General features: G+C 45.9%; 1 protein-coding gene across 1 annotated transcript in view; it reads left to right on the top strand.

Annotated features, from left to right (window-relative positions):
* LOC143768224 (lens fiber membrane intrinsic protein-like) overlaps nucleotides 1–23,848 on the top strand; it is a 180,663-nt gene that overhangs the window by 66,838 nt on the left and 89,977 nt on the right. The window contains exons 2-3 of the mRNA XM_077256920.1: nucleotides 828–1,034; nucleotides 3,771–3,911. Of these exons, the coding sequence (XP_077113035.1) occupies nucleotides 860–1,034; nucleotides 3,771–3,911 (316 nt within the window). The 5' untranslated portion in view covers nucleotides 828–859. The remainder of the gene's footprint in view (nucleotides 1–827; nucleotides 1,035–3,770; nucleotides 3,912–23,848) is intronic.

Raw genomic sequence — 23,848 nt, 5'->3', positions numbered from 1 at the left:
TGTTACCGCTGCCATTAACCCTGCGTGAGCGCTGACTGGAGGGGATTATGGAGCGGGCACTGACTGCGGGGAGGAAGGAGCGGCCATTTGCCACCGGACTGTCGCTGATTGGTCGTGGCCGTTTTGACGCGACCAATCAGCGACTTGGATTTCAATGACAGACAGAGGCCGCGACCAATGAATATCCGTGACAGACAGACAGAAGGACAGAAAGACGGAAGTGACCCTTATACAATTATATAGTAGATACAGACAATTACAAAATAAAAAGGGATTAAAGGAAGAAAATAGACTTACAGTTCTCTCATATCATGGCTGACCATGCGGCTGGGGGGAGGGGAGCATATGTCCCAATGCATCACAGAGAGAGTCTCCCCTCGATATGTCTCACTGTGCCCCCCCGATATAGCCCTCTCCCTCCCTCTATGGCTAACTGTGGCTCTCGCTATGGCTCACTATGCCCCTAATATGGCTTATTATGCTCTCCCCCCTGATATGGCTCACTGTGGCCTCTCGATATGGCTCCCTATGCTTCCCCCCGATATGGCTCACTGTGGCCTCATCCCTGATATTGCTCACTGTGGCCTCTCAATATGGCTCACTATGCTTCCACCCCGATATGGCTTAGTGTGCCCTCCCCCTGATAAATCTCACTGTGGCCTCTCGATATGGTTCACTATGCCTTCCCCCCTCCCTGATGTGGCTTGCTATGGCACCTCCGATATGTTACATTGTGATTAGTAGTAAAATGACCTCATTGTTTGGTGGGTGCTGCCCACCTTTGCCCATAAAGTGGCTCCTAACCTCTTCTCTCTTTTCTCTCGCAGGTGGGGTATCTGGAGACCGCCATCTACCAGAGATGTACACGCTGATGGGCGGAGGTCTGCTCTGCGCAGTCTCTGGACTGGTGCTTCTCATCGTGGCCACAGCGACCGACTTCTGGATGCAATATCGCTACTCGGGGAATTTGAGCAATCAGGGGCTGTGGCGATTCTGTGTGGCAGGAAAGTGTCACGCTCACACCATTACTGTTGGTAAGAGCAAGTGTTTGCCTACCATGAGGAAAGGTCAGAGAATGGCGACATGAGAAAACTGATTCTCAACATTATTGGTAGCAGTATCAGGATTACTAGAAGTAAAATATTAGATCAATAGGGTGAGATACAGCAGTGTGAGCGCTAGTAGGGTGAGAGATAGCAGGGTGAGCGATAGTAGGCAGAGAGATAGCAGGGTGAGCATTAGTAGGGTGAGAGACAGCAGTGTGAGTGCTAATAGGGTGAGAGACAGCAGAGTGAGCGCTAGTAGGGTGAGAGATAACAGGGTGAGTGCTAGCAGGGTAAGCGCTAGTTGGGAGAGACATAGCAGGGTAAGCGCTAGTAGGAAGAGAGATAGTAGGGTGTGCGCTAGTAGGGTGAGAGATAGCAGGGTAAGCGCTAGTAGGGTGAGTGCTAGCAGGGTTAGAGATAGTAACGTAAGTGCTAGTAGGGTGAGAGATAGCAGGGTAAGCGCTAGTAGGGTGAGTGCTAGCAGGGTTAGAGATAGTAAGGTAAGTGCTAGTAGGGAGAGAGATAGCCGGGTGAGCGCTAGTAGGGTGAGTGCTAGCAGGGTTAGAGATAGTAAGGTAAGTGCTAGTAGGGAGAGAGATAGCCGGGTGAGCGCTAGTAGGGTGAGTGCTAGCAGGGTTAGAGATAGTAAGGTAAGTGCTAGTAAGGTGAGAGATAGCAGGGTAAGCGCTAGTAGGGTGAGCGCTAGCAGGGTTAGAGATAGTAAGGTAAGTGCTAGTAGGGTGAGAGATAGCAGGGTAAGCGCTAGTAGGGTGAGTGCTAGCAGGGTTAGAGATAGTAAGGTAAGTGCTAGTAGGGAGAGAGATAGCCGGGTGAGCGCTAGTAGGGTGAGTGCTAGCAGGGTTAGAGATAGTAAGGTAAGTGCTAGTAAGGTGAGAGATAGCAGGGTAAGCGCTAGTAGGGTGAGCGCTAGCAGGGTTAGAGATAGTAAGGTAAGTGCTAGTAGGGTGAGAGATAGCAGGGTAAGCGCTAGTAGGGTGAGTGCTAGCAGGGTTAGAGATAGTAAGGTAAGTGCTAGTAGGGAGAGAGATAGCCGGGTGAGCGCTAGTAGGGTGAGTGCTAGCAGGGTTAGAGATAGTAAGGTAAGTGCTAGTAAGGTGAGAGATAGGGTAAGCGCTAGTAGGGTGAGTGCTAGCAGGGTTAGAGATAGTAAGGTAAGTGTTAGTAGGCAGAGAGATAGCAGGGTGAGCGTTAGTAGGGTGAGAGACAGCAGTGTGAATGCTAATAGGGTGAGAGACAGCAGGTTGAGCGCTAGTAGGGTGAGACATAACAGGGTGAGTGCTAGCAGGGTAAGCGCTAGTTGGGAGAGACATAGCAGGGTAAGTGCTAGTAGGAAGAGAGATAGTAGGGAGAGAGATAGCAGGGTAAGCGCTAGTAGGGAGAGAGATAGCAGGGTAAGCGCTAGTAGGGTGAGTGCTAGCAGGGTTAGAGATAGTAAGGTAAGTGCTAGTAGGGTGAGAGATAGCAGGGTGAGCGCTAGTAGGGTGAGAGATAACAGGGTGAGTGATAGCAGGGTAAGCGCTAGTTGGGAGAGACATAGCATAGTAAGCGCTAGTAGGGTGACTGCTAGTAGGTATATCAGTTTAAGGATTAGAATTACCTTAGAGAGCTAGAAAGATGCTGCCAAATGTAACTAGATAACATTGCTATACTGTGCTTAACACCACTATACTCTGACCAGCTAATACCGCTATACCCTATCCAGATAATACAACCTTACAATGTCCGGATAACACTGCCATAAAATAATTGGAAAGCACCACTAGACCCCGACCAGATAACACAGCCATACCATGATGTTATAACCCTGACTTGCAGTATAAAAACCACCCCAAGGATTCCTGATGGTAGTAGATTACATATAATAAAAGATCACATATAATAGAAGGTAAATTATACTAATGTGCATCAAATAAAATAAGAAAAAATATTAATATAATATATATCTGCCAACCAAAGGAGGACTAAATAATTACTGTGGACAGTCGGAAAGACAAAGCAAAGACTAAGAACTCCCAGAAAAAAAACGGCCAGAAGTCCACACAAATACGTGTGAAATAATACACAATTTTATTAGTAGATCAGGTACATTACAACAGAATCAAAAGGACAATGCAATATAAAATTAAAAATATCCATGAAGAAATATCCATGAAAAAAGGGGGGCACTCAAGCCAGAAGTATTATTATATCAGGTGATTGTAATGACTATGGGCACAAACTATGTTTTATAAAAGTGCTTAGTGCTTGGGACACCACAAGGTGTCAGTAAGAGCATAAATAGTGTCAAAAAATGGTAAGCCCATTTGTGCACAAAGTGTATGTACAAAAAGTAAAGTGCTAAGTGCTTAAGACACCACAAGGTGTCAGTGTAACATACATATGGTAAAACTGAGAGGAACTAAAACAAAAGTGCAAATATAAGGCCACAATAAAATAATACTTACAAAGATTACTGCACACTCGGTTTCCTGGATGGCGCCATCCATCCATCCATCATTATATATTACTGCCATACACTGAACAAATAACACCAACATATAGTGACCAGATAATACCACCATACTGTGACTGCATAACACTGTCATACAGTGATAAGATAACTGCCACACAGTGACCAGAAAACACAGCGATACAGTTCCTTCCTTGCATGGTGCGACCGTGCCTGGCACCCTCTGCTCACTGGCCTTTCTCCTCATTTTTCAGCTTTCTGGGACGCCACTCGAGCCTTCATGCTGCTTTCCATCCTTTCGTGCTTTGCTGGCATTATTTTGGGCCTTACGGCCTTTTCCAGTGGGGCAAAATCAGCCAGAACGCGTTCCGCTGGGATCACACTCTTAGTTGCAGGTAAGTGTCATGTGTGCAAGGACGACTCATATACAAAACTGGTCATTTAGGAAAGGGTTCCGATTTCTGCACTCATGTCTCCCGTATATAGTGTGAGATCAGAGGGAGAGGCTGCCATATGGCATTGGTTCAGAGCATACCACCATATGTCATTAGGAATTGAGGCCATTGCCCCTGCCATCAGACAAGAGAAGTGGAGGATAAAATATAATTTTCCACTCCTGTATAGATCTATATCTAACCCAGATAAGCAATGGCGACCGGTCTGCTCCACTATAGATAGTGAACGATCTGCTCCCCTATAGATTTATGTGTATACTGATGTGTAATAGTGACTGATCTGCTCCTCTATATGTATAGGTATGCCAATATGTAGTAGTGACTGATCTTCTCACCTATAGATGAACTAATTATACTAAATGTCTCTCAACAGCAGGCTGAGGGCATATCACTATATGTGCACTGCCCATATAAGAAGGGGGAAAGTGCACTTGCGCGAACACTAGGTGCGCTGCCAGGAAGTGCTGCGTGCGTCAGACATGCCAGCAGGAGGGAACCACATTTCGGGCCTGGAGCAGTGAGCATCCCAGTGTCGCTGCATGGAGGGAGAGGGGAAACCATGCAGAGGAGCTTGCAACAGTGTTACAAATTGCACCATACAATTTGTTGTGCAATTTCTTCTGAGTACGCCGATATCCAATATGTGGAGGAAAACTACTGTTTGGGTGCACGGCAGGGCTTTGAAGGGAAGGAGCGCCATTTAACTTTTTGGAAGCAAACTTTGCTGGAAGAATTAGCGGACGCCATTTTGCTGCTGGTGTGCCTAAATAGTAGAAAACCCACACAAGTGACACTATTTTGGAAACAAGACCCCTCAAGGAATGTATATACATGTATGGTGAACACCTTGAGCCCCCAAGTGCTTTATAGAAGTTTATAACGTTGAGCTGTGAAAATTTAAAAAAAAACAACACATTTTTCCCACAAAAATGTTTTTTAGCTTCAAACCTTGCATTTTTCTAAGGGTAAAAGGAGAAATTGCACCATACAATTAGTTGAGCAATTTCTCCTGAGTCACCAATACCCCATATGTGGGGGAATTCTAATGTTTGGGCACACGGCACGGCTCTGAAAGGAAGGAGTGACGTTTTGGGCAGCAGATTTTGATGGAATGGTCTGCGAGTGTCATGTCACGTTTGTAAAGCCCCTCGCGTGCCTAAACAGTGAAAAAAAACACAAGTGACCGCGTTTTGGATACTAGACCCCTCCAGGAATGTATCTAGATTTAAGGTGAGCACCTTGAAACCCAGGTACTTCATAGAAGTTTATCATAGAGTCGTATAAATATATAACTCACAATTTTCCCACAAAAATGTTCTTTTACCCCCAAATTTTTTATTTTCACAATGATAATAGGAGAAAATAGGACCCAAAATTTGTTGTGCTTCTGATGTGCCTAAACATTGGAAACCCCTACAAGGGACCCCATTTAGAAAACTACACCCTTCAAGGAATTTATATAGACATGTGGTGAGCACGTTGAATCCACAGGTGCTTAACAGAATTTAACGTTGATGTGTGAAAATGAAAAAAATAAATATTTTTCACCCCAAATTGTTGTTTTAGCCCCATTTTTTTTCATTTTCACAAGCATAGCAGGAGAAAATGGACCCCAAAATTTGTTGTGCAATTTCTCCTGAGTACGCCGATACCCCAGATGTGGTCAAAAACTACTTTTGAGGCGCAATGCAAATCTCCATATTGGAGTTCAGATTTTGTTGCACTGACTGGCAGAGCCCCTGAGGTGCCAGAACAGCAGAACCACCCCCCCATAGGAGACCCCAATGATCATATTGACACCATAGGTGTGTCACAGAATTTTATACCATTAGGCTGTGGAGAAAAAAATAACTACATTTTTACTTCCAAAATTTTACAAGGTGTAAGATAAAGATTTTTTACACTAATATCAAGATCACAATAACATGATTATGTAGTAATTTGAAAATCCAACAATCAAAGTTAAAGTGCTAGTGCCTCTCAGACTCAAAACAAAAATTATTATTCATAAATTACAAAATTAATCTGCCAAAAAATAATCCAATAATATCCCTGTATGTTATTGGGTGTGTGGCCACTAGATGGCTACAACATACCATAATACTTAAAATGCATGCGCATAGGGAAAAGCACCCTGCCTGAAGTGTGTAGAAATGTGTTGAACAACTGGCCACTATTATCCAGACATTTTTCTAGTAGAATTGTATATGTCTGTGTTAAGCCATGTAAGGGAAAAGAGTTGTATACTATACCTATGAGTTATCTACAGTGTGGGAAAATTGTGGAAAGCATCTTCCTCCTGGCCCCAACTGGCGTGTTTTGGCCTGCTTCTTCGGGAGGCAACAATCTTCTGTCAGGGGGTTCCTTCTTCGGGGGGCAAAAATCTTCTGTCAGGGGGTTCCTTCTGAATCATGTATTTCAGTGATTTACATGGAAAACCCGGTATAAGCGCTCAGTGTAGAGCGCAAGATAAATGTGCGCCGAGCCTTAGTGCGATCTTTGGGAGGCAGAATTAACAAATCAACAGCAGATGAAGAATTGGTTTTATTCATTTTTCGTTTCTCATGTGGTATAAGTGATAAGGCGCCTTTTATTCTTTGGGTCGGTGCGATTACAGCAATTCCAGATTTACATCGGGTTTTTATGCTGTCACACACTTAAAGACAATATTTTACGCAAAAAAAAAGTTTTAACATCGCCAAAGACAGCTATAATTTTTCTATATTTTTGCCCACAGAGTCATATGAGTGCTTGTTTTTTGTGGAACGAGTGTTTTATTGACACCATTTTTCGGCACATGACATTTTTTGATTGATTTCTATTGTGATTTTTGTGAGGCAGTATGAACAAGAACGAGCAATTAATTTTTTTGTATTTTGTGGTAAAATTGATAAGGCAGCATTTTTTCTTCGGGTGAGTACTAATGATGGGCGGGCACTAAAATGCTTGGGTGCTCGCTGCTTGGGTCGAGCAAATTGGAATACTTGGGTACTCAACCAGAGCAACATGCCCAATGTAAGTCTATGGGAGATCAGAGTATTTTTACCGCGATCACCCCCGAGGCTGCTTTTAAGGTCTAAAACATCTGAAAATGATGGAAACACTGCTCAAATGACAGGTGAACATCATGGGGATCGCCCCTGGAAGCATTTCTGACTCCTAGGTCACAGCTGTAAGCAATGTTGTCAGAGTTTCACGCCATTTTCACAGGTGCACCAAAAACATACAAAAACAAAACCAAAATGGATTTAGCTGGGAAATATGTTAAGGAACATCCTTTCCAAGGTAATGACTTGTATATAAGGCAAAATAATTAACCCCAGACACAAATGTTCCTCCACCTCTTGTGCTATGTTCACACACAGCGTTTTTGATGCATTTTTCAACTTTAGCATTGCTTTCAACCAATACAAATGCATTCACTGGGAAATGTCATTGTAACATTTAAAGGGAACCTGTCACTCCCTTCAGGCGTTTGTAACTAAAAGAGCCACCTTGTGCTGCATTCTGACAAGGTGGCTCTTTTAGTTATGCTCCCTGCACACGCTGAAATAAACACTTATAAAATGTGCCAACTCATACCGTGAAATGGTCCCGGGGGCGGGTCTTTCCCCCCTAATCAGGCGCAGCACAGCCGTGACTCCGGGCCTGTGCGCGCCGGGCGCCGCCTCCTCTTGCTTCACTAGCGTTCCCGGCGCCTGCGCTGTAAGTATTTTTTCCGGGCATGTGCAGTTGCGCTGCCCTTCGAACTTACAGTGCAGGCGCCAGGGACGCTAATGAAGCAAGAGGAGGCGGCACAGGCCCGGAGTGACGGCTGTGCTGCGTCTTATTAGGAGGGAAAGACCCGCTCCCGGGACCATTTCACGGTATGAGGGGGCCCATTTTATAAGCGTTTATTTCAGCGTGTGCAGTGAGCATAACTAAAAGAACCACCTTGTCAGAATGCAGCATTAGTGCTGCACAAGGTGGCTCTTTTAGTTACAAACGCCTGAGGGGGGTGACAGGTTCCCTTAACAACCCTAGCTGGCCATGTGGTGCGTGACACATAAGGAGACACATCTTGTTTCATTTATGAAAGAGGGACTTAGTCTTAAAGTCTCAAAGCCTATTTTTAGAGGGGCAACAGGCGGCATTAATATTCTTAAAGGGCTATTATTAAACAGAGGGTCTCCAATGCTATTATTGCCTATGCAGTGAGTGGCTTGGCTGCCAAGAATTACGACGCACCCCAATACCCCTTTCACAAGAGGTACAGGAAGGCTTCCTGAAAAAATGTTGCATTGAATGCAAGGCTTGCCCTGCTATCAAGTCATATGCACCCCAAGAATCCTTTGAACCCAGGTACTGGATGGCCACAGGAAAACCCACTTCACATTCTTCAGTTGGTCCTGCCATACTGTTTCCTTATGCATTGAATGCAAGGGCCGCCTTGACCCAAATTTGCACGCACCCCAAACCCCCTTTGGAAGAAAAATAGAAGAGGGCCTCCTAAAAAAAACTGTCCGATTACAATGGAGTGGGTCTCCTAGACTCGTAATGCCCATAAACTAAGTGCATGGGCTGACAAACATTTCCCCATGGGGGGTACATATTTTTAAATTTTTTTTATGGGGATCATAGACACCCTTGCCAAAAAAAATGACTGGCTATAGCAGCATGGAACACGTTAACCCTGGTGATCTAGTGGTGATGGATGATGAGTTGTGGTGGAAGGCCTCATTAAAGACTAGGCCCAATTTAAAGGAGCAGGTCTCTGAGACTTGTAAAACCTATACATTAAGTGCATGGGCTGACAAACATTTCCCCATGGGGGGTACATTTTTTGAACATTTTTTATGGGGATCATAGATACCTTTGCCAAAAAATTGACTGGCTGTAGCAGCATGGAACACATTAACTGTGATGATCTAGTGGTGGAGAATGATGACACGTGGAGGAAGGCATCATTAAAAACTAGGCCCAATTTAAAGGAGCGGGTCTCCTAGACTCGTAATGCCCATTCACTAGGTGCATGGGCTGACAAACATTTCCCCATGGGGGGTACATTTCTAAAAAAAATGTTATGGGGATCATAGACACCCTTGCCAAAAAATTGACTGACTGTAGTGCAGCGCCCCAGAGTCCTGGTCGTTGCAGTACTGTGGCTCCGCCGCTAAGGGGGGCTATGGTACGTCTGATGGCACTGAAGGAGTTCATCTGACCAGGTATCACATACACCAATACATTTCACAGTCGGGCCTCCAGGGGGAGCTAAGGGTGCTATTTATTAGGCCACTCCTCACCGTGTGGGTAAACTGGGGGTCAGGCAGGAAGTTAGGCAGAAAGCTGACTGGGTTGGAACCAGGCAACACCTTGTGGCAGAGGGTGTTGTGGGGAAGATTCGGTAGGGTCCCTGTCAGGTTTGGGACCCTGACAGAGGCCTGGCAACAAGAAAGAACGTCACGGGACCGTGCCTGCTCAGCATAGCGGCGGTGCCCTAAGAAAGGATCAGAAGCGAGATATATTGTGCTGAGTGAGAAACGAGATCAAAGCAAGAAGGAGATTACCAGTAGGAGTCGTGCTGTAAGATCGAGGCAACATCCTACTGAGGCGCACTACCGGCGGCCGGAACGCCGAGGAAGTATTCATATATCTAGCTCCAAGCAATACTTCAAACCAACGGCAGGACAGTCAGTCACAGGCGGGCTGTCTCACCTAAATCACCTATGCAGACTTGGGGGGCAACCTGTGGAGAGGGGCGACTCTAGGGTCCCGGAAGAGCTCCGAGCCTACCCGTCATACGGGTGCGTCCCAACCATAACACCGGGAGGGACGGAGGATTAGCAGAACATCATCTAATCGAGTTGTTGTGAGGGAACACGAGAAACAGACACAACAGTTGTGGGGACTATCCCGTAAGCACAGCAGGGGAGGACCACAACACATAGCGCTAGCAGGAAGGCACAGATTTCCACCTGCAAAGAGAACTCTGGAGGTGCCATTGGACCGGCCGGACTTGCGCAGCCTGGTGAACCGTATTCCGGACTGAGGACCCAGAGACCTTCAGTAAAGAGGTAAAGAGACTGCAACCTGGTGTCCTCGTTATTTATTGCACCGCACCACCACCACCATACAGATCCATCATATCTATCACTGTACGCCCCTCAGCAGGGTCACGGACCGGGCCTAGCCACCGTGACAACCCCAGAGCAGAGACTCAGAGGCCCGGTACCGGGTACCCCTCGGCTCTGCGGCAGTGGGGGCGCTACAGTAGCAGCACAGAACACATTAACCCTGGTGTTCTAGTGGTGGAGAATGATGAGACGTGGAAGAAGGTCTCATTAATAACTAGGCCCAATTTGAAGGAGCGGGTCTCTTAGACTCGAAATGCCCATACACTAAGTGCATGGGCTGACAAACATTTCCCCATGGAGGGTATATTTTTGTTAATTTTTTAATTTGGATCATAGACACCCTTGCCAAAAAATTGACTGACTGTAGCAGCATGGAACACGTTAACCCTGGTGATATAGTGGCGGAGAATGATGAGACATGGAGGAAGGCCTCATTAAAAACTAGGCCCAATTTGAAGGAGTGGGAATCCTAGACTCGTAATGCCCATTCACTATGTGCATGGGCTGACAAAGATTTCCCCATGGGGGGTACATTTTTTTTATTTCTTTATGGGGATCATAGACACCCTTGCCAAAAAATTGACTGGCTGTAGCAGCACGGAACACGTTAACCCTGATGATCTAGTGGTGGAGAATGATGAGACGTGGAGGATGGCCTCATTAAAAACTAGGCTGAATTTGAAGGAGCGGATTTCCTAGACTTGTAATGCCCATAGACTAAGTGCATGGGCTGGCAAACATTTACCCATAGGGGGTACATTTTTTTTATTTCTTTATGGGGATCATAGACACGCTTGCCAAAAAATTGACTGGCTGTAGCAGCAAAGAACACCTTCACCCTGGTGTTCCAGTGGTGGAGAATGATGAGACGTGGAAGAAGGCCTCATTAAAAACTAGGCCCAATTTGAAGGAGCGGGTCTCCTAGACTCGTAAAGCCCATACACTAATTGCATAGGCTGACAAACATTTCCCCATGAGGTAGATTTTTTTGAAATTTTTTATGGGGATCATAGACACCCTTGCCAACAAATTGACTGGCTGTAGCAGCTTGGAACACGTTAACCCTGGTGATCTTGTGGCGGAAAATGATGAGACGTGGAGAAAGGTCTCATTAAAAACTAGGCCCAATTTAATGGAGCGGGTCTCCTAGACTCGTAATGCCCATACACTAAGTGCATGGACTGACAAACATTTCCCCCTGGTTTCAAATTAGTAACAGGCACCATAAAAACGCCCTTGCACAAAAATTGAGAGACTTTTGCATCACAGAATACATTTACCCTGGTGTTCTAGTGGTTGTCGATGATGATGATGAGGATAAGGAAGAGGATAACACCAAATAGACAAAATCAGGAAGCGTATACCCATGTGTGGTTGTGAAGAGGTGCATTAGAATACACCTCCACAAAGAAGACAGTGTATTTGAAGTTATGTTTCGCTGTTTTCATTCGGTGGTGTACAGAAGTCTTGCCCAATCCAGCCCTTGTTCATTTTTATAAGAGTCAGCCTGTCAGCATTTTCAGTTGACAGGCGGATGCGCTTATCAGTTATAATTCCACCAGCGGAACTAAAAACCCGCTCTGACAGAACGCTAGAAGCTGGGCAGGCCAGGACCTCCAAGGCATAGAAAGCTGTTATGGTCTGGTGATTAAGGAGCGACATGCGACTAGCTCTGAGCAGGTGGTAACTATACCGACCGCAATTCCTGATCTTAACACAAACACTAGCAGTAGCCGTGGGATGTTCCTGTCACTCCCTGGACACCTCGTCACAGCCGGAGATCTAGCTACCCCTAAAGGTAGAAGCAGGAAAGCTATCTTGCCTCAGAGAAAATCCCCAAAGGATAGGACAGCCCCCCACAAATAATGACTGTGAGAGGAGAAGGAAATGACATACGTAGTATGAAACAAGATTTAGCAAAGGAGGCCACTACTAGCTAGAAAGAATTAGTACAGGGCAGAACACTGTGCGGTCAGTAATAAAAACTAGAAAAAAGTCCACCGCAGAGAAATGCAAAAATCTCCACACCTGACTAAAGGTGTGGAGGGCAAACTCTGCTGCCCAGAGCTTCCAGCTTAGCTGACTAGATATATACTGATAAGCTGGACAAATGAGCAAAACATAGAAAGTGCTAAACAACAAAGTCCACAACAAGTGAACTGCAAAAAGACAAGCAAGGACTTAGCTTTGCTGAAATGGTCAGAGTGACAGGGAAATCCTCAGAGAGCCATGACTCCAAGCTCAACAATTGACAACTGGCATTGAATTAGGGAAAAGGCCAGACTAATATAGCAGAGCCAGAAAGACGATCAGTGAAAACAGCTGCTGATGCTAAATCCAAGAAGCAGCCATACCACTCAAAACCACAGGAGGGAGCCCAAGAGCAGAACTCACAAAAATGCTACTTATAACCACCGGAGGGAGCCCAAGAGCGGAATTCACAACAGAAAGCCACGTGTCCAGCTTGGATACCCAATAATTAAAAGGCACAGAGGAATCCCGGAGGATGTTTGTACGATCAGCAAGGTACTCACTCAGCATCTTCCCAAACATTGCATTTCTTGTGACAGCACCCCTTGCCTCTGTGCACGATGGGAGGGTCTGAGAAAACTGTCCCAGAACTTTTCCATTGTTCTCCTGCCTGTGCTGTATTGTACTTCTGTCTCTCTCGCTTGTACTCCTTGGTTGTACAACAAACTGACGTCTGCTGCCAGCGTTCTCAGATGGAAATTTTTTTAGTAATTCTGCTACAAGGGCCCTCTGGTGCTGCACTATTTTAGTACACCTGTCTGCCTCTGGAAAAAGATTGAAAGTTCTTCTTGTAGCGTGGGTCTAGAAGTGTCACCAACCAGTAATGAGTGTCACTGAAAATTTTAATAATGCGAGGGTCACGGGAAATGCAGCGCAACATAAAGTCAGCCATGCGTGCCAGACTGCTAACAGGCAAGACTTCCATGTCCTCACCAACAGGACAACTGACCATGCTGTCCTCCTCCTACTCATCCTCCTCCTCTTCCTCCCTGTCCTCAGGCCATCCACACTGAACAGACAGTATGACAGCTGTGCTTGTAGTACCGTCTATAGCACATGAAAGTAGCTCCTGTTCTTCCTCCTCCTCCTCTTCTTCATTGTCTACAAAACCACTTTGGGATGACATGAGGCTGGTCTGAGTGTAATCACCCTGTATGGTTCCCTGCTCCATGTCCTTGTGCTCTGCCTGCAATGCATCCTCTTTAATTGTGAGCAGAGAGGTTTTCAGAATGCAGAGAAGCGGGATAGTGACGCTAATTATGGCGTTATTGCCGCTCACCATCTTGGTGCAGTCCTCAAAGTTTTTGAGGATGGTACATATGTCTGACATCCATGTCCACTCATGAGGTCTTATGTGTGTAGTCTGAACTGAATAGCGACGGCCTTCTTGATGCTGATAGTCAACAACTGCCCTCTTCTGCTCACAAATCCTTTCCAACATATGCAGTGTAAAGTTCACACACCAGTCGGTGAGCCGGAAGCTGCAAACGCTGCTTAAGCACGACAAGCGTGGCTGAAGCTGTAGCTGACTTTCTAAAATGGGCAGACAGGCGGCATACTTTCACTAACAGATCCGGTAGCTCTGGGTAGCTTTTGAGAAAATGTTGTTTGATGAGGTTAAGCACATGGGCCAGGCAAGGTACTTGTGTGAGCTCACCTTGCCTCAGAGCCGCCACCAGGTTCTGGTCATTGTCACACACGACCATGCCTGGCTGTAGATTCAGCGGTGTCATCCAAATATCTGACTGCTCTTTCAGCGCTGTCCACAACTCTTCAGCATTGTGCGGTTTGTCACCTAAGCAGATTAGCTTCAGCACAGCCTGTTGCCACTTGGCTGAGGCAGTGATGCAGTGTTTCCAGCTTCTGACTGATGTGCTCATTTCAGAGATGGAGTCTAAAGAGGAGGAGGTGCCGGAACTGTAGACTGTGGGGGCAACCCTGATTGACTTAGGGCCTGCAATCCTCGGAGTCAGGAAGATGTGTTCCATCCCAAGGTCCAACTAGGTCCCGGCTTCCACTATGTAAGCCCAGTGTGCTGTCAGTGAGATGTACCCTCCCTGCCCACAAGCACTTGTCAAAGGTGGACTTTCCCAGTAACAGCATTGTTGAGGGCACTGGTAATGTGGGACACATGCTGATGTAATGCCGGTAAGGCACATCGGGAGAAATAGTGGCGACTGGGAACCGAGTACCTTGGGACGGCCGCTGCCACCATCAGGTTACGGAAAGTTTCCGTCTCAACAAGACTAGAAGGCAACATTTCGAGCTCAAGCAGACTAGAAATGTGAGAATTTAGTACTGTGGCCTGTGGGGCGTTGGCTGGCTATTTTCGCTTGCGTTCCAATGCCGGGGTATAGACAACTGAAGGCTGCGCTGGGACAAGGATGCAGATGGGCTTGATGATGGTGGTGGTTGACTGTGGGCAACAACAGGTGCAGGGCACGAGGCATCTTCGCTTGTACCGTGGACTGGGGATTGGCTTCTATGCAAAACAGTGGAAGAAACTGTGGTGTCACCTGCACACAGTGTTCCTGGAGCCTGGCGTTCGGCCCACAAAGTCGGGTGCTTTGCTGCCTTGTGCCTGATCTTGCTGTGGGTGATCAGGCTGGTAGTTTTGCTTCCCCTGATGATGCGGGCATGGCAGATGCTGCAAATGGCCTGTTTGGGGTTATCGTCAGAGTCTTTAAAAAATAACCAGACTGCGGAAGATCTAACAGTTGGAATGGCAACTTCTGTCCTGTTGGTGTTACGGGGAACGGATGCACACCTTCTGTCTGTGGCCACCACACTGCTTCTTCCTGCCTGTTGGGGTACTATGCCTCATTCCCCATCTGTGCTGCTGTCCTCGCTCTGCATGTCCTCCGGCCAAGTTGGGTCAGTTACTATGTCATCCACCACCTCGTCTTCCACATTCGCACCCTGCTCCATCTCTTGACTCTCTGGCAATTGTGTCTCATCATCGTCCACTTCTTGTGAAACTTTCCCACCATCGCCTTCTTGTGACCGTGGCTGCTCAAATCTTTTGACATCACTACATGCGATCTCATCTTGCCCCACTTCAAGTTGACCGGCCGAGAGTCCAGTATCTTTAAAGGGAAAACTAAACAGCTCTTTGGAGTGTCCAAATGTGGGATCAGTTGTCTCAGGGCACTCGGCATGGTGGGAGGAAGGAGGATCAGGGTCAGTAATATGCAATCCAGACGACTCACGGCTACTCAGACTTGACCGTGTGGAAGACAAGGTGTTGGTGGTGGCTAAGTGACTGGAAGCATTATCCGCTATCCAACCAACAACCATTTCACACTGCTCTGGCTTCAATAGTGGTGTGCTGCGGTCCCCTAGAAACTGGAACAGGAAGGTCGAGTGAGAAGATGTGGGTCTTTGTTGTGGCCCACTTTCAGCTTGGCCACGGCCTCGTCCTCTGCATGCACCATCAGCATCACGTCCACTTCCCCGTCCCTTTCCCCTTGCCTTGCCCATTTTAAATGGACTTCTGAAATATTTAAAAAGTTTAATACAAATGTATTCATTTTGAGAAAACCTTTATGTGATCAGTGTGCCGAAAAAACACACTTTTAATTCAATGGAATGTTGGTAATTTTTTTATTTTGTTTTTAACAAATTGTATTAATAACTAGGGTAGGACACACCAAAACCAGTTCTAAGGATTACTCAAATACAGCAATTTTTAAAACCCAGATAGAGGAGGCGTTTGACAGAAAAAACACAATGTTCAATATATAGCTTTTTCATTTTTTGAAAAGAAAATTACTGTCACGAAGTAGGCAAACACAACGCCAATATGTCAATATGTGACCTGGATTTTATTTCAATTTTTGTAATCACAAAATACTGTATAGACAAAGGGTAGCAGACAAAAAAGTGGAATGTATGCCTGAAAAGCAAGTATTTGGAGACCACAAATAGACCAGGTGTCTGACTGAGATCACAGACTGTTTCAATATGTGGCCTAGATTTTGTAAAAAAAATTTAACCACAAAATACTGTATACATCAAGAGTAGCAGACAAAAAAGTGGAATGTATGCCTGAAAAGCAAGTATTTGGAGAAGTGTTGTGAATTCTGCTTTTGGGTTCCCTCCGGTGGTGGTAGGTGGTAATGCAGTTGTCCCTGAGTTGCAGTCCTGGTCAGGTGTTTCTGCTGATTGCAGTTCGTTCTGACTGGGGTATTTAGGTGTGCAGGATCCATTAGTCCTTGCCAGTTGTCAATTGTTGTTGGGAGGTGTTGGACCTCTGCCTGGTTCCTCCTGCCTTTCTGCCAAATCAGCAAAGATAAGTGTCTGGTTTTTTTTCTGTGGCACACATGCTGTGTGCTTCATGATTCAGTGCTATTCTTTTGTGTTTTCTTGTCCAGCTTAGATTGTGTCAGTATTTTCTCAGTCTTGTTGGATTCTCTGGGGTTGCAGATATTCATTCCACGTCTTTAGTTAGATTGTGGAATTTTTTGTATTATCTGCTGTGGATATTTTTTGAAGGGTTTTAATACTGACCGCCTAGTATTCTCTCCTATCCTTTCCAATTTAGCTAGAGTGGCCTCTTTTGCTAAATCTTGTTTTCTGCCTGCGTGTGTCTTTTCTTCTCCTACTCACAGTCAATATTCGTGGGGGCTGCCTATCCTTTGAGGTTCTGCTCTGAGGCAAGGTAGTATTCCTATTTCCATCTATAGGGGTATTTAGTCCTCCGGCTGTGTCGAGGTGTCTAGGGTTTTTTAGGCACACCCCACGGCTACTTCTAGTTGCGGTGTTAGTTCAGGATCTGCGGTCAGTATAGTTTCCACCTACTCCAGAGAAAGTTTCATGCGGCTCCAAGGTCACCGGATCATAACAGTACAACTGGCCAATAATGAGCTAAATGCATCTCAGAAGAAGGGAAGAAAGGTGTTGAGCCATTTTTTTTTCTGCAGTCTGTTTTGTCTTTTTTTCCCTCTTTATTTATGGGTGGCTGAGGAGTCTTGTGCTAGCATGGATGTTCAGGAATTAGCTTCTTGTGTAGACCAGCTTGCTGCTAGGGTACAGGGTATTTCTGATTATATTGTTCAGACTCCTGTTTTAGAACCGAAGATTCCTATTCCTGATTTGTTTTTTGGTGACAGGTCCAAATTTTTGAGTTTTAAAAACAATTGTAAACTGTTTTTTGCTTTGAGACCTCGATCCTCCGGTGATTCCATTCAGCAGGTTAAAATCGTCATCTCCCTGCTGCGTGGTGATCCACAGGATTGGGCATTTTCCCTGGAATCTGGGAATCCTGCTTTGCTTAATGTAGACTCCTTTTTTCAGGCTTTAGGTTTATTATATGATGAACCGAATTCTGTGGATCAAGCGGAGAAGACCTTGTTGGCCCTGTCTCAGGGTCAAGAGGCGGCAGAATTGTATTGTCAGAAATTCAGAAAATGGTCTGTGTTGACTAAATGGAATGATGATGCTTTGGCGGCTATTTTCAGAAAGGGTCTTTCTGAATCCGTTAAAGATGTTATGGTGGGGTTTCCCACGCCTTCCGGTCTGAGTGATTCTATGTCTCTGGCCATTCAGATTGATCGGCGTTTGCGGGAGCGTAGAACTGTGCGCGCTGTGGTGTCGTCCTCAGAGCCAATTCCTGAGCCAATGCAGTGTGATAGGAATCTGTCTAGGACAGAACGACAAGGACTCAGACGTCAGAATAGGTTGTGTTATTATTGTGGCGACGCTTCTCATGTCATTTCAGTCTGCCCTAAGCGGACAAAAAGGATCGCTAGTTCATTTACCATCAGTACTGTACAACCTAAATTTCTGTTATCGGTGTCCTTGATCTGCTCATTGTCATCATTTTCTGTCATGGCGTTTGTGGATTCAGGCGCCGCCTTGAACTTAATGGATTTTGAGTTTGCCAGGTGTTGTGGTTTTCCCTTGCAGCCTTTGCAGAACCCTATTCCTTTAAGGGGGATTGATGCTACACCTTTGGCTAAAAATAAGCCTCAGTTTTGGACACAGGTGACCATGCACATGGCGCCAGCCCATCAGGAAGATTGTCGATTTCTGGTGTTGCATAATTTGCATGATGTTATCGTGCTGGGTTTTCCGTGGTTGCAGGTACATAATCCTGTGTTGGATTGGAAGTCTATGTCTGTGCCTAGTTGGGGTTGTCAGGGGGTTCATAATGATGTTCCTTTGATGTCAATCTCCTCTTCTTCCTCTTCTGAAATTCCAGAGTTTTTGTCTGATTTTCAGGATGTATTCGATGAGCCCAAGTCCAGTTCCCTTCCACCGCACAGGGACTGTGATTGTGCTATTGACTTGATTCCAGGCAGTAAGTTTCCTAAGGGCCGACTTTTCAACCTGTCTGTGCCTGAACATACCGCCATGCGGAGTTATGATAAGGAGTCTTTGGAGAAAGGGCATATTCGGCCATCTTCTTCACCGTTGGGAGCGGGATTTTTTTTGTTGCTAAGAAGGATGGCTCCTTGAGACCTTGTATTGATTATCGCCTCTTGAATAAGATCACGGTCAAGTTTCAATACCCTTTACCTTTGCTTTCTGATTTGTTTGCTAGGATTAAGGGGGCTAGTTGGTTTACTAAGATTGACCTTCGGGGGGCATATAATCTTGTTCGTATTAAACAGGGTGATGAATGGAAAACTGAGTTTAATACGCCCGAAGGCCATTTTGAATACCTTGTGATGCCATTCGGGCTCACTAATGCACCATCGGTTTTTCAATCCTTCATGCATGATATCTTCCGGACTTATATTGATAAATTCTTGATTGTATATTTGGACGATATTTTGATTTTTTCCGATGATTGGGAGTCTCATGTGGAACAGGTCAGGATGGTATTTCAGATCCTTCGTGACAATGCTTTGTTTTTGAAGGGGTCTAAGTGCCTCTTTGGGGTGCAGAAGGTTTCTTTTTTGGGCTTCATTTTTTCTCCCTCATCTATGGAGATGGATCCGGTTAAGGTTCAGGCCATTTATGATTGGATTCAACCCACATCCGTGAAGAGCCTTCAGAAATGTTTGGGTTTTGCAAATTTTTATCGCCGTTTCATTGCTAATTTCTCCTGCGTGGTTAAACCCTTGACCGATTTGACGAAGAAAGGTGCTGATGTGGCAAATTGGTCCTCTGCGGCTGTCTCTGCCTTTCAGGAGCTTAAACGCCGATTTACTTCTGCTCCGGTGTTGCGCCAACCGGATGTTTCCCTTCCGTTTCAGGTTGAGATTGACGCCTCTGAGATTGGGGCAGGGGCCGTTTTGTCTCAGAGGGATTCTGTGGGTTCCTTGATGAAACCGTGTGCCTTCTTCTCCCGCAAGTTTTCGCTTGCTGAACGCAATTATGATGTCGGCAATCGGGAGTTGTTGGCTATGAAGTGGGCATTTGAGGAGTGGCGACATTGGCTTGAGGGAGCTAAGCATCGTATTGTGGTCCTGACTGATCATAAGAATCTGATTTACATCGAGTCTGCCAAACGGCTGAGTCCTAGACAGGCTCGATGGTCCTTGTTTTTTTCCCCGTTTTGATTTCGTGGTTTTGTATCTTCCGGGTTCTAAGAATATTAAGGCTGATGCCCTTTCTAGGAGTTTTTTGCCTGATTCTCCTGAGGTCCTTGAACCGGTCGGCATTCTGAAAGAAGGGGTTGTCCTTTCTGCCATTTCCCCTGATTTACGGCGGGTTCTTCAGGAATTTCAGGCTGACAGACCTGACCGCTGTCCTGTGGGGAAATTGTTTGTTCCTGACAGATGGACTAGTAGAGTGATTTCTGAGGTTCACTGTTCCGTGTTGGCGGGTCATCCTGGTATTTTTGGTACCAGAGATTTGGTTGGTAGGTCCTTTTGGTGGCCGTCCTTGTCGCGTGATGTGCGTTCTTTTGTGCAGTCCTGTGGGACTTGTGCGCGGGCCAAGCCTTGTTGTTCCCGTGCTAATGGGTTACTTTTGCCATTGCCGGTCCCTGAGAGGCCCTGGACGCATATTTCTATGGATTTTATTTCTGATCTTCCGGTTTCCCAGAGGATGTCGGTTATCTGGGTTGTTTGTGACCGGTTTTCTAAGATGGTTCATTTGGTGCCTTTGCCTAAATTGCCTTCCTCTTCAGATTTGGTTCCGTTGTTTTTTCAGCATGTGGTTCGTTTGCATGGTATTCCGGAGAATATTGTGTCCGACAGAGGTTCCCAGTTTGTTTCTAGGTTTTGGCGGGCCTTTTGTGCTAGGCTGGGCATTGATTTGTCTTTTTCTTCTGCATTTCATCCTCAGACAAATGGCCAGACCGAGCGAACTAATCAGACCTTGGAGACCTATTTGAGATGCTTTGTGTCTGCTGATCAGGATGATTGGGTGGCCTTTTTGCCATTGGCCGAGTTTGCCCTTAATAATCGGGCTAGTTCAGCTACTTTGGTTCCGCCTTTCTTTTGTAATTTTGGTTTTCATCCTCGTTTTTCTTCTGGGCAGGTTGAGCCTTCTGACTGTCCTGGTGTGGATTCTGTGGTTGACAGGTTGCAGCAGATTTGGGCTCATGTGGTGGACAATTTGGTGTTGTCTCAGGAGGAGGCTCAACGTTTTGCTAACCGTCGTCGGTGTGTTGGTTCCCGGCTTCGGGTTGGGGATCTGGTTTGGTTGTCTTCCCGTCATGTTCCTATGAAGGTTTCTTCCCCTAAGTTTAAGCCTCGGTTTATTGGTCCTTATAGGATTTCTGGGATTATTAATCCGGTGTCTTTTCGATTGGCGCTTCCGGCCTCTTTTGCTATCCATAATGTCTTCCATAGATCTTTTTTGCGGAAATATGTGGTGCCCATTGTTCCCTTTGTTGATCCTCCGGCCCCTGTGTTGGTTGATGGGGAGTTGGAGTATGTGGTTGAGAAGATTTTGGATTCTCGTTTTTCGAGGCGGAGGCTTCAGTACCTTGTCAAATGGAAGGGTTATGGCCAGGAGGATAATTCTTGGGTTTTTGCTTCTGATGTCCATGCTGCTGATTTGGTCCGTGCCTTTCATCTGGCTCGTCCTGATCGGCCTGGGGGCGCTGGTGAGGGTTCGGTGACCCCTCCTCAAGGGGGGGGGGGTACTGTTGTGAATTCTGCTTTTGGGTTCCCTCCGGTGGTGGTAGGTGGTAATGCAGTTGTCCCTGAGTTGCAGTCCTAGTCAGGTGTTTCTGCTGATTGCAGTTCTGACTGGGGTATTTAGGTGTGCAGGATCCATTAGTCCTTGCCAGTTGTCAATTGTTGTTGGGAGGTGTTGGACCTCTGCCTGGTTCCTCCTGCCTTTCTGCCAAATCAGCAAAGATAAGTGTCTGGTTTTTTTTCTGTGGCACTCATGCTGTGTGCTTCATGATTCAGTGCTATTCTTTTGTGTTTTCTTGTCCAGCTTAGATTGTGTCAGTATTTTCTAAGTCTTGTTGGATTCTCTGGAGTTGCAGATATTCATTCCACGTCTTTAGTTAGATTGTGGAATTTTTTGTATTATCTGCTGTGGATATTTTTTGAAGGGTTTTAATACTGACCGCCTACTATTCTGTCCTATCCTTTCCTATTTAGCTAGAGTGGCCTCTTTTGCTAAATCTTGTTTTCTGCCTGCGTGTGTCTTTTCTTCTCCTACTCACAGTCAATATTCGTGGGGGCTGCCTATCCTTTGGGGTTCAGCTCTGAGGCAAGGTAGTATTCCTATTTCCATCTACAGGGGTATTTAGTCCTCCGGCTGTGTCGAGGTGTCTAGGGTTTTTTAGGCACACCCCACGGCTACTTCTAGTTGCGGTGTTAGTTCAGGATCTGCGGTCAGTATAGTTTCCACCTACTCCAGAGAAAGTTTCATGCGGCTCCAAGGTCACCGGATCATAACAGAGAAGACAGATAGACCAGGCATCTGACTGAGATAACAGACTGTTTCAATATGTGGCCTGGATATATTTACATTTTTTTAACAACTAAATACTATATAGAACAAGGGTAGCAGACAGACCAAAAACTGGAATGTATGCCTGAAAAGCAAGTATTTGGAGACCACAGATAGACCAGGCATCTGACTGAGATAGCAGTCTGTTTCAATATGTAGCCTGGATTTTATAAATAAAATTTATTAACCACAAAATACTGTAGGCCTGGATGTTGTTAAATTTTTGTAACCACAATATGCTGTGTAGACCAAGGGTAGCAGACCAAAAAGTGGAATGCATGCCTCAAAAGCAAGTATTTGGAGACCACAGATAGACCAGGCATCTGACTGAGATAACAGTCTGTTTCAATATGTAGCCTGGATTTTATAAATAAAATTTATTAACCACAAAATACTGTCTACACCAAGGGTAGCAGACCAAAAAGTGGAATGCATGCCTGAAAAGCAAGTATTTGGAGACCACAGATAGACCAGGCGTCTGACTGAGATAACAGACTGTTTCAATATGTGGCCTGGATTTTGTAAAAAAAAACTAACCACAAAAAACTGGATACAACAAGGGTAGCAGAGAGACAAAAAATTGGAATGTATGCCTGAAAAGTGAGTATTTGGAGACCACAGATAGACCAGGCATCTGACTGAGATAATAGACAGTTTCAATATATGTCCTGGATTTTTTTTGGTCCACCAAAATTGTATCAATAATTAGGCTATGACACTAAAATATTTAGCGCAATTATATGTGATGCGTGTGGCGTACAAATCACAGTGATAAAAATAAGAACTGTAGCTATATATTTTTGGGCCAACTACAGATTTTTTGGTCAGCAAAATGGTGTCCAAAAATGTTGTAAGACACTCAAAAAAATACTATAGTACCAGAAAGAAAGGCCTCTGATGCCTGGGACAAAAAAAAACTTTTTAAATTGTTAGATTTTAACACTCTTTTATTGAAATGACCTGGCTATAGTCTGCAGTGTAACCAAGCAAGTAAATGTAGAAAAAATGGGGCTATGTATTGCTTTGTAATAATATTAGTAGGTATAAGGTGCAAAAACAAAAAAATCCTAGCCACGGCCATGGCTGCAGCTAGGTACAGGGCCGGCGTCAGCACCCGGTGCACCCAGGCAAGTGCCGGGGCCCTGGCAAGACGGGGGGCCCACTCACGCTGTCTGGGATACAGCGCACACACTGGTGTAAGGGGCGTGCGGTCAGAATTTTCATAAACTAGAGCGCTGTGTGTGTGGAGGGAGCAGCAGGAGTCACTGTGACAGACAGCTGGGAGAGGAAGCCAGTGCTGAGCAACAGGAGGGCGGGACTTTCCAGCATCCAATCCCGGCTGAGCGCCTTACTACAGTATTCTCCCGTCACAGTCAGGAGTGAGTCACGGAGCAGAGAAGTCCCCCCCTCCCCCGGTGAGTGTTGTCTGAGCCTGTGTTTAGGTGTATGGATGGTGTCCTGACAGGCTCTAGTCCAGTCCCTGCAGTTGACCATCCTCACTGAGTCCGCTACTGTGCTCATTGACAGCGTCAGTCAGCACAGCAGCTGCTATGTCCTGAGTCACTCTGACCCGTCTGTATCTTCAAAAGAGCAGAGCTGAGTGCCCCTTCCCCCTTCACCTCCTGCAGAGAAGCATGAGTGCTGAGCCCAACCTGCCCCCTGACAGGACGCAGCAGCCCCCTCTCAGGATTCCCTGCATTTACTTCTCCAAACCTCAGTCTTCAGAATGGAGCTGTGGTGTCCTGCCAGGGGGCAGATGGGGCACAGAAGCCTTATCCTTCTCTGTTCTCTGGAGGGGGCTCATCAGGATTTATAGCTGCTGAACAGGCTCATCTAGAGATGTTATGTAACATTACATGTCCACAC

Source organism: Ranitomeya variabilis, chromosome 1 (genome assembly GCF_051348905.1).
Source record: "Ranitomeya variabilis isolate aRanVar5 chromosome 1, aRanVar5.hap1, whole genome shotgun sequence".
NCBI classification, from domain to species: Eukaryota; Metazoa; Chordata; class Amphibia; order Anura; family Dendrobatidae; genus Ranitomeya; species Ranitomeya variabilis.
The sequence above is the reverse complement of the archived record's forward strand: the minus strand, read 5'-3'. Positions and strand labels throughout refer to the sequence as shown.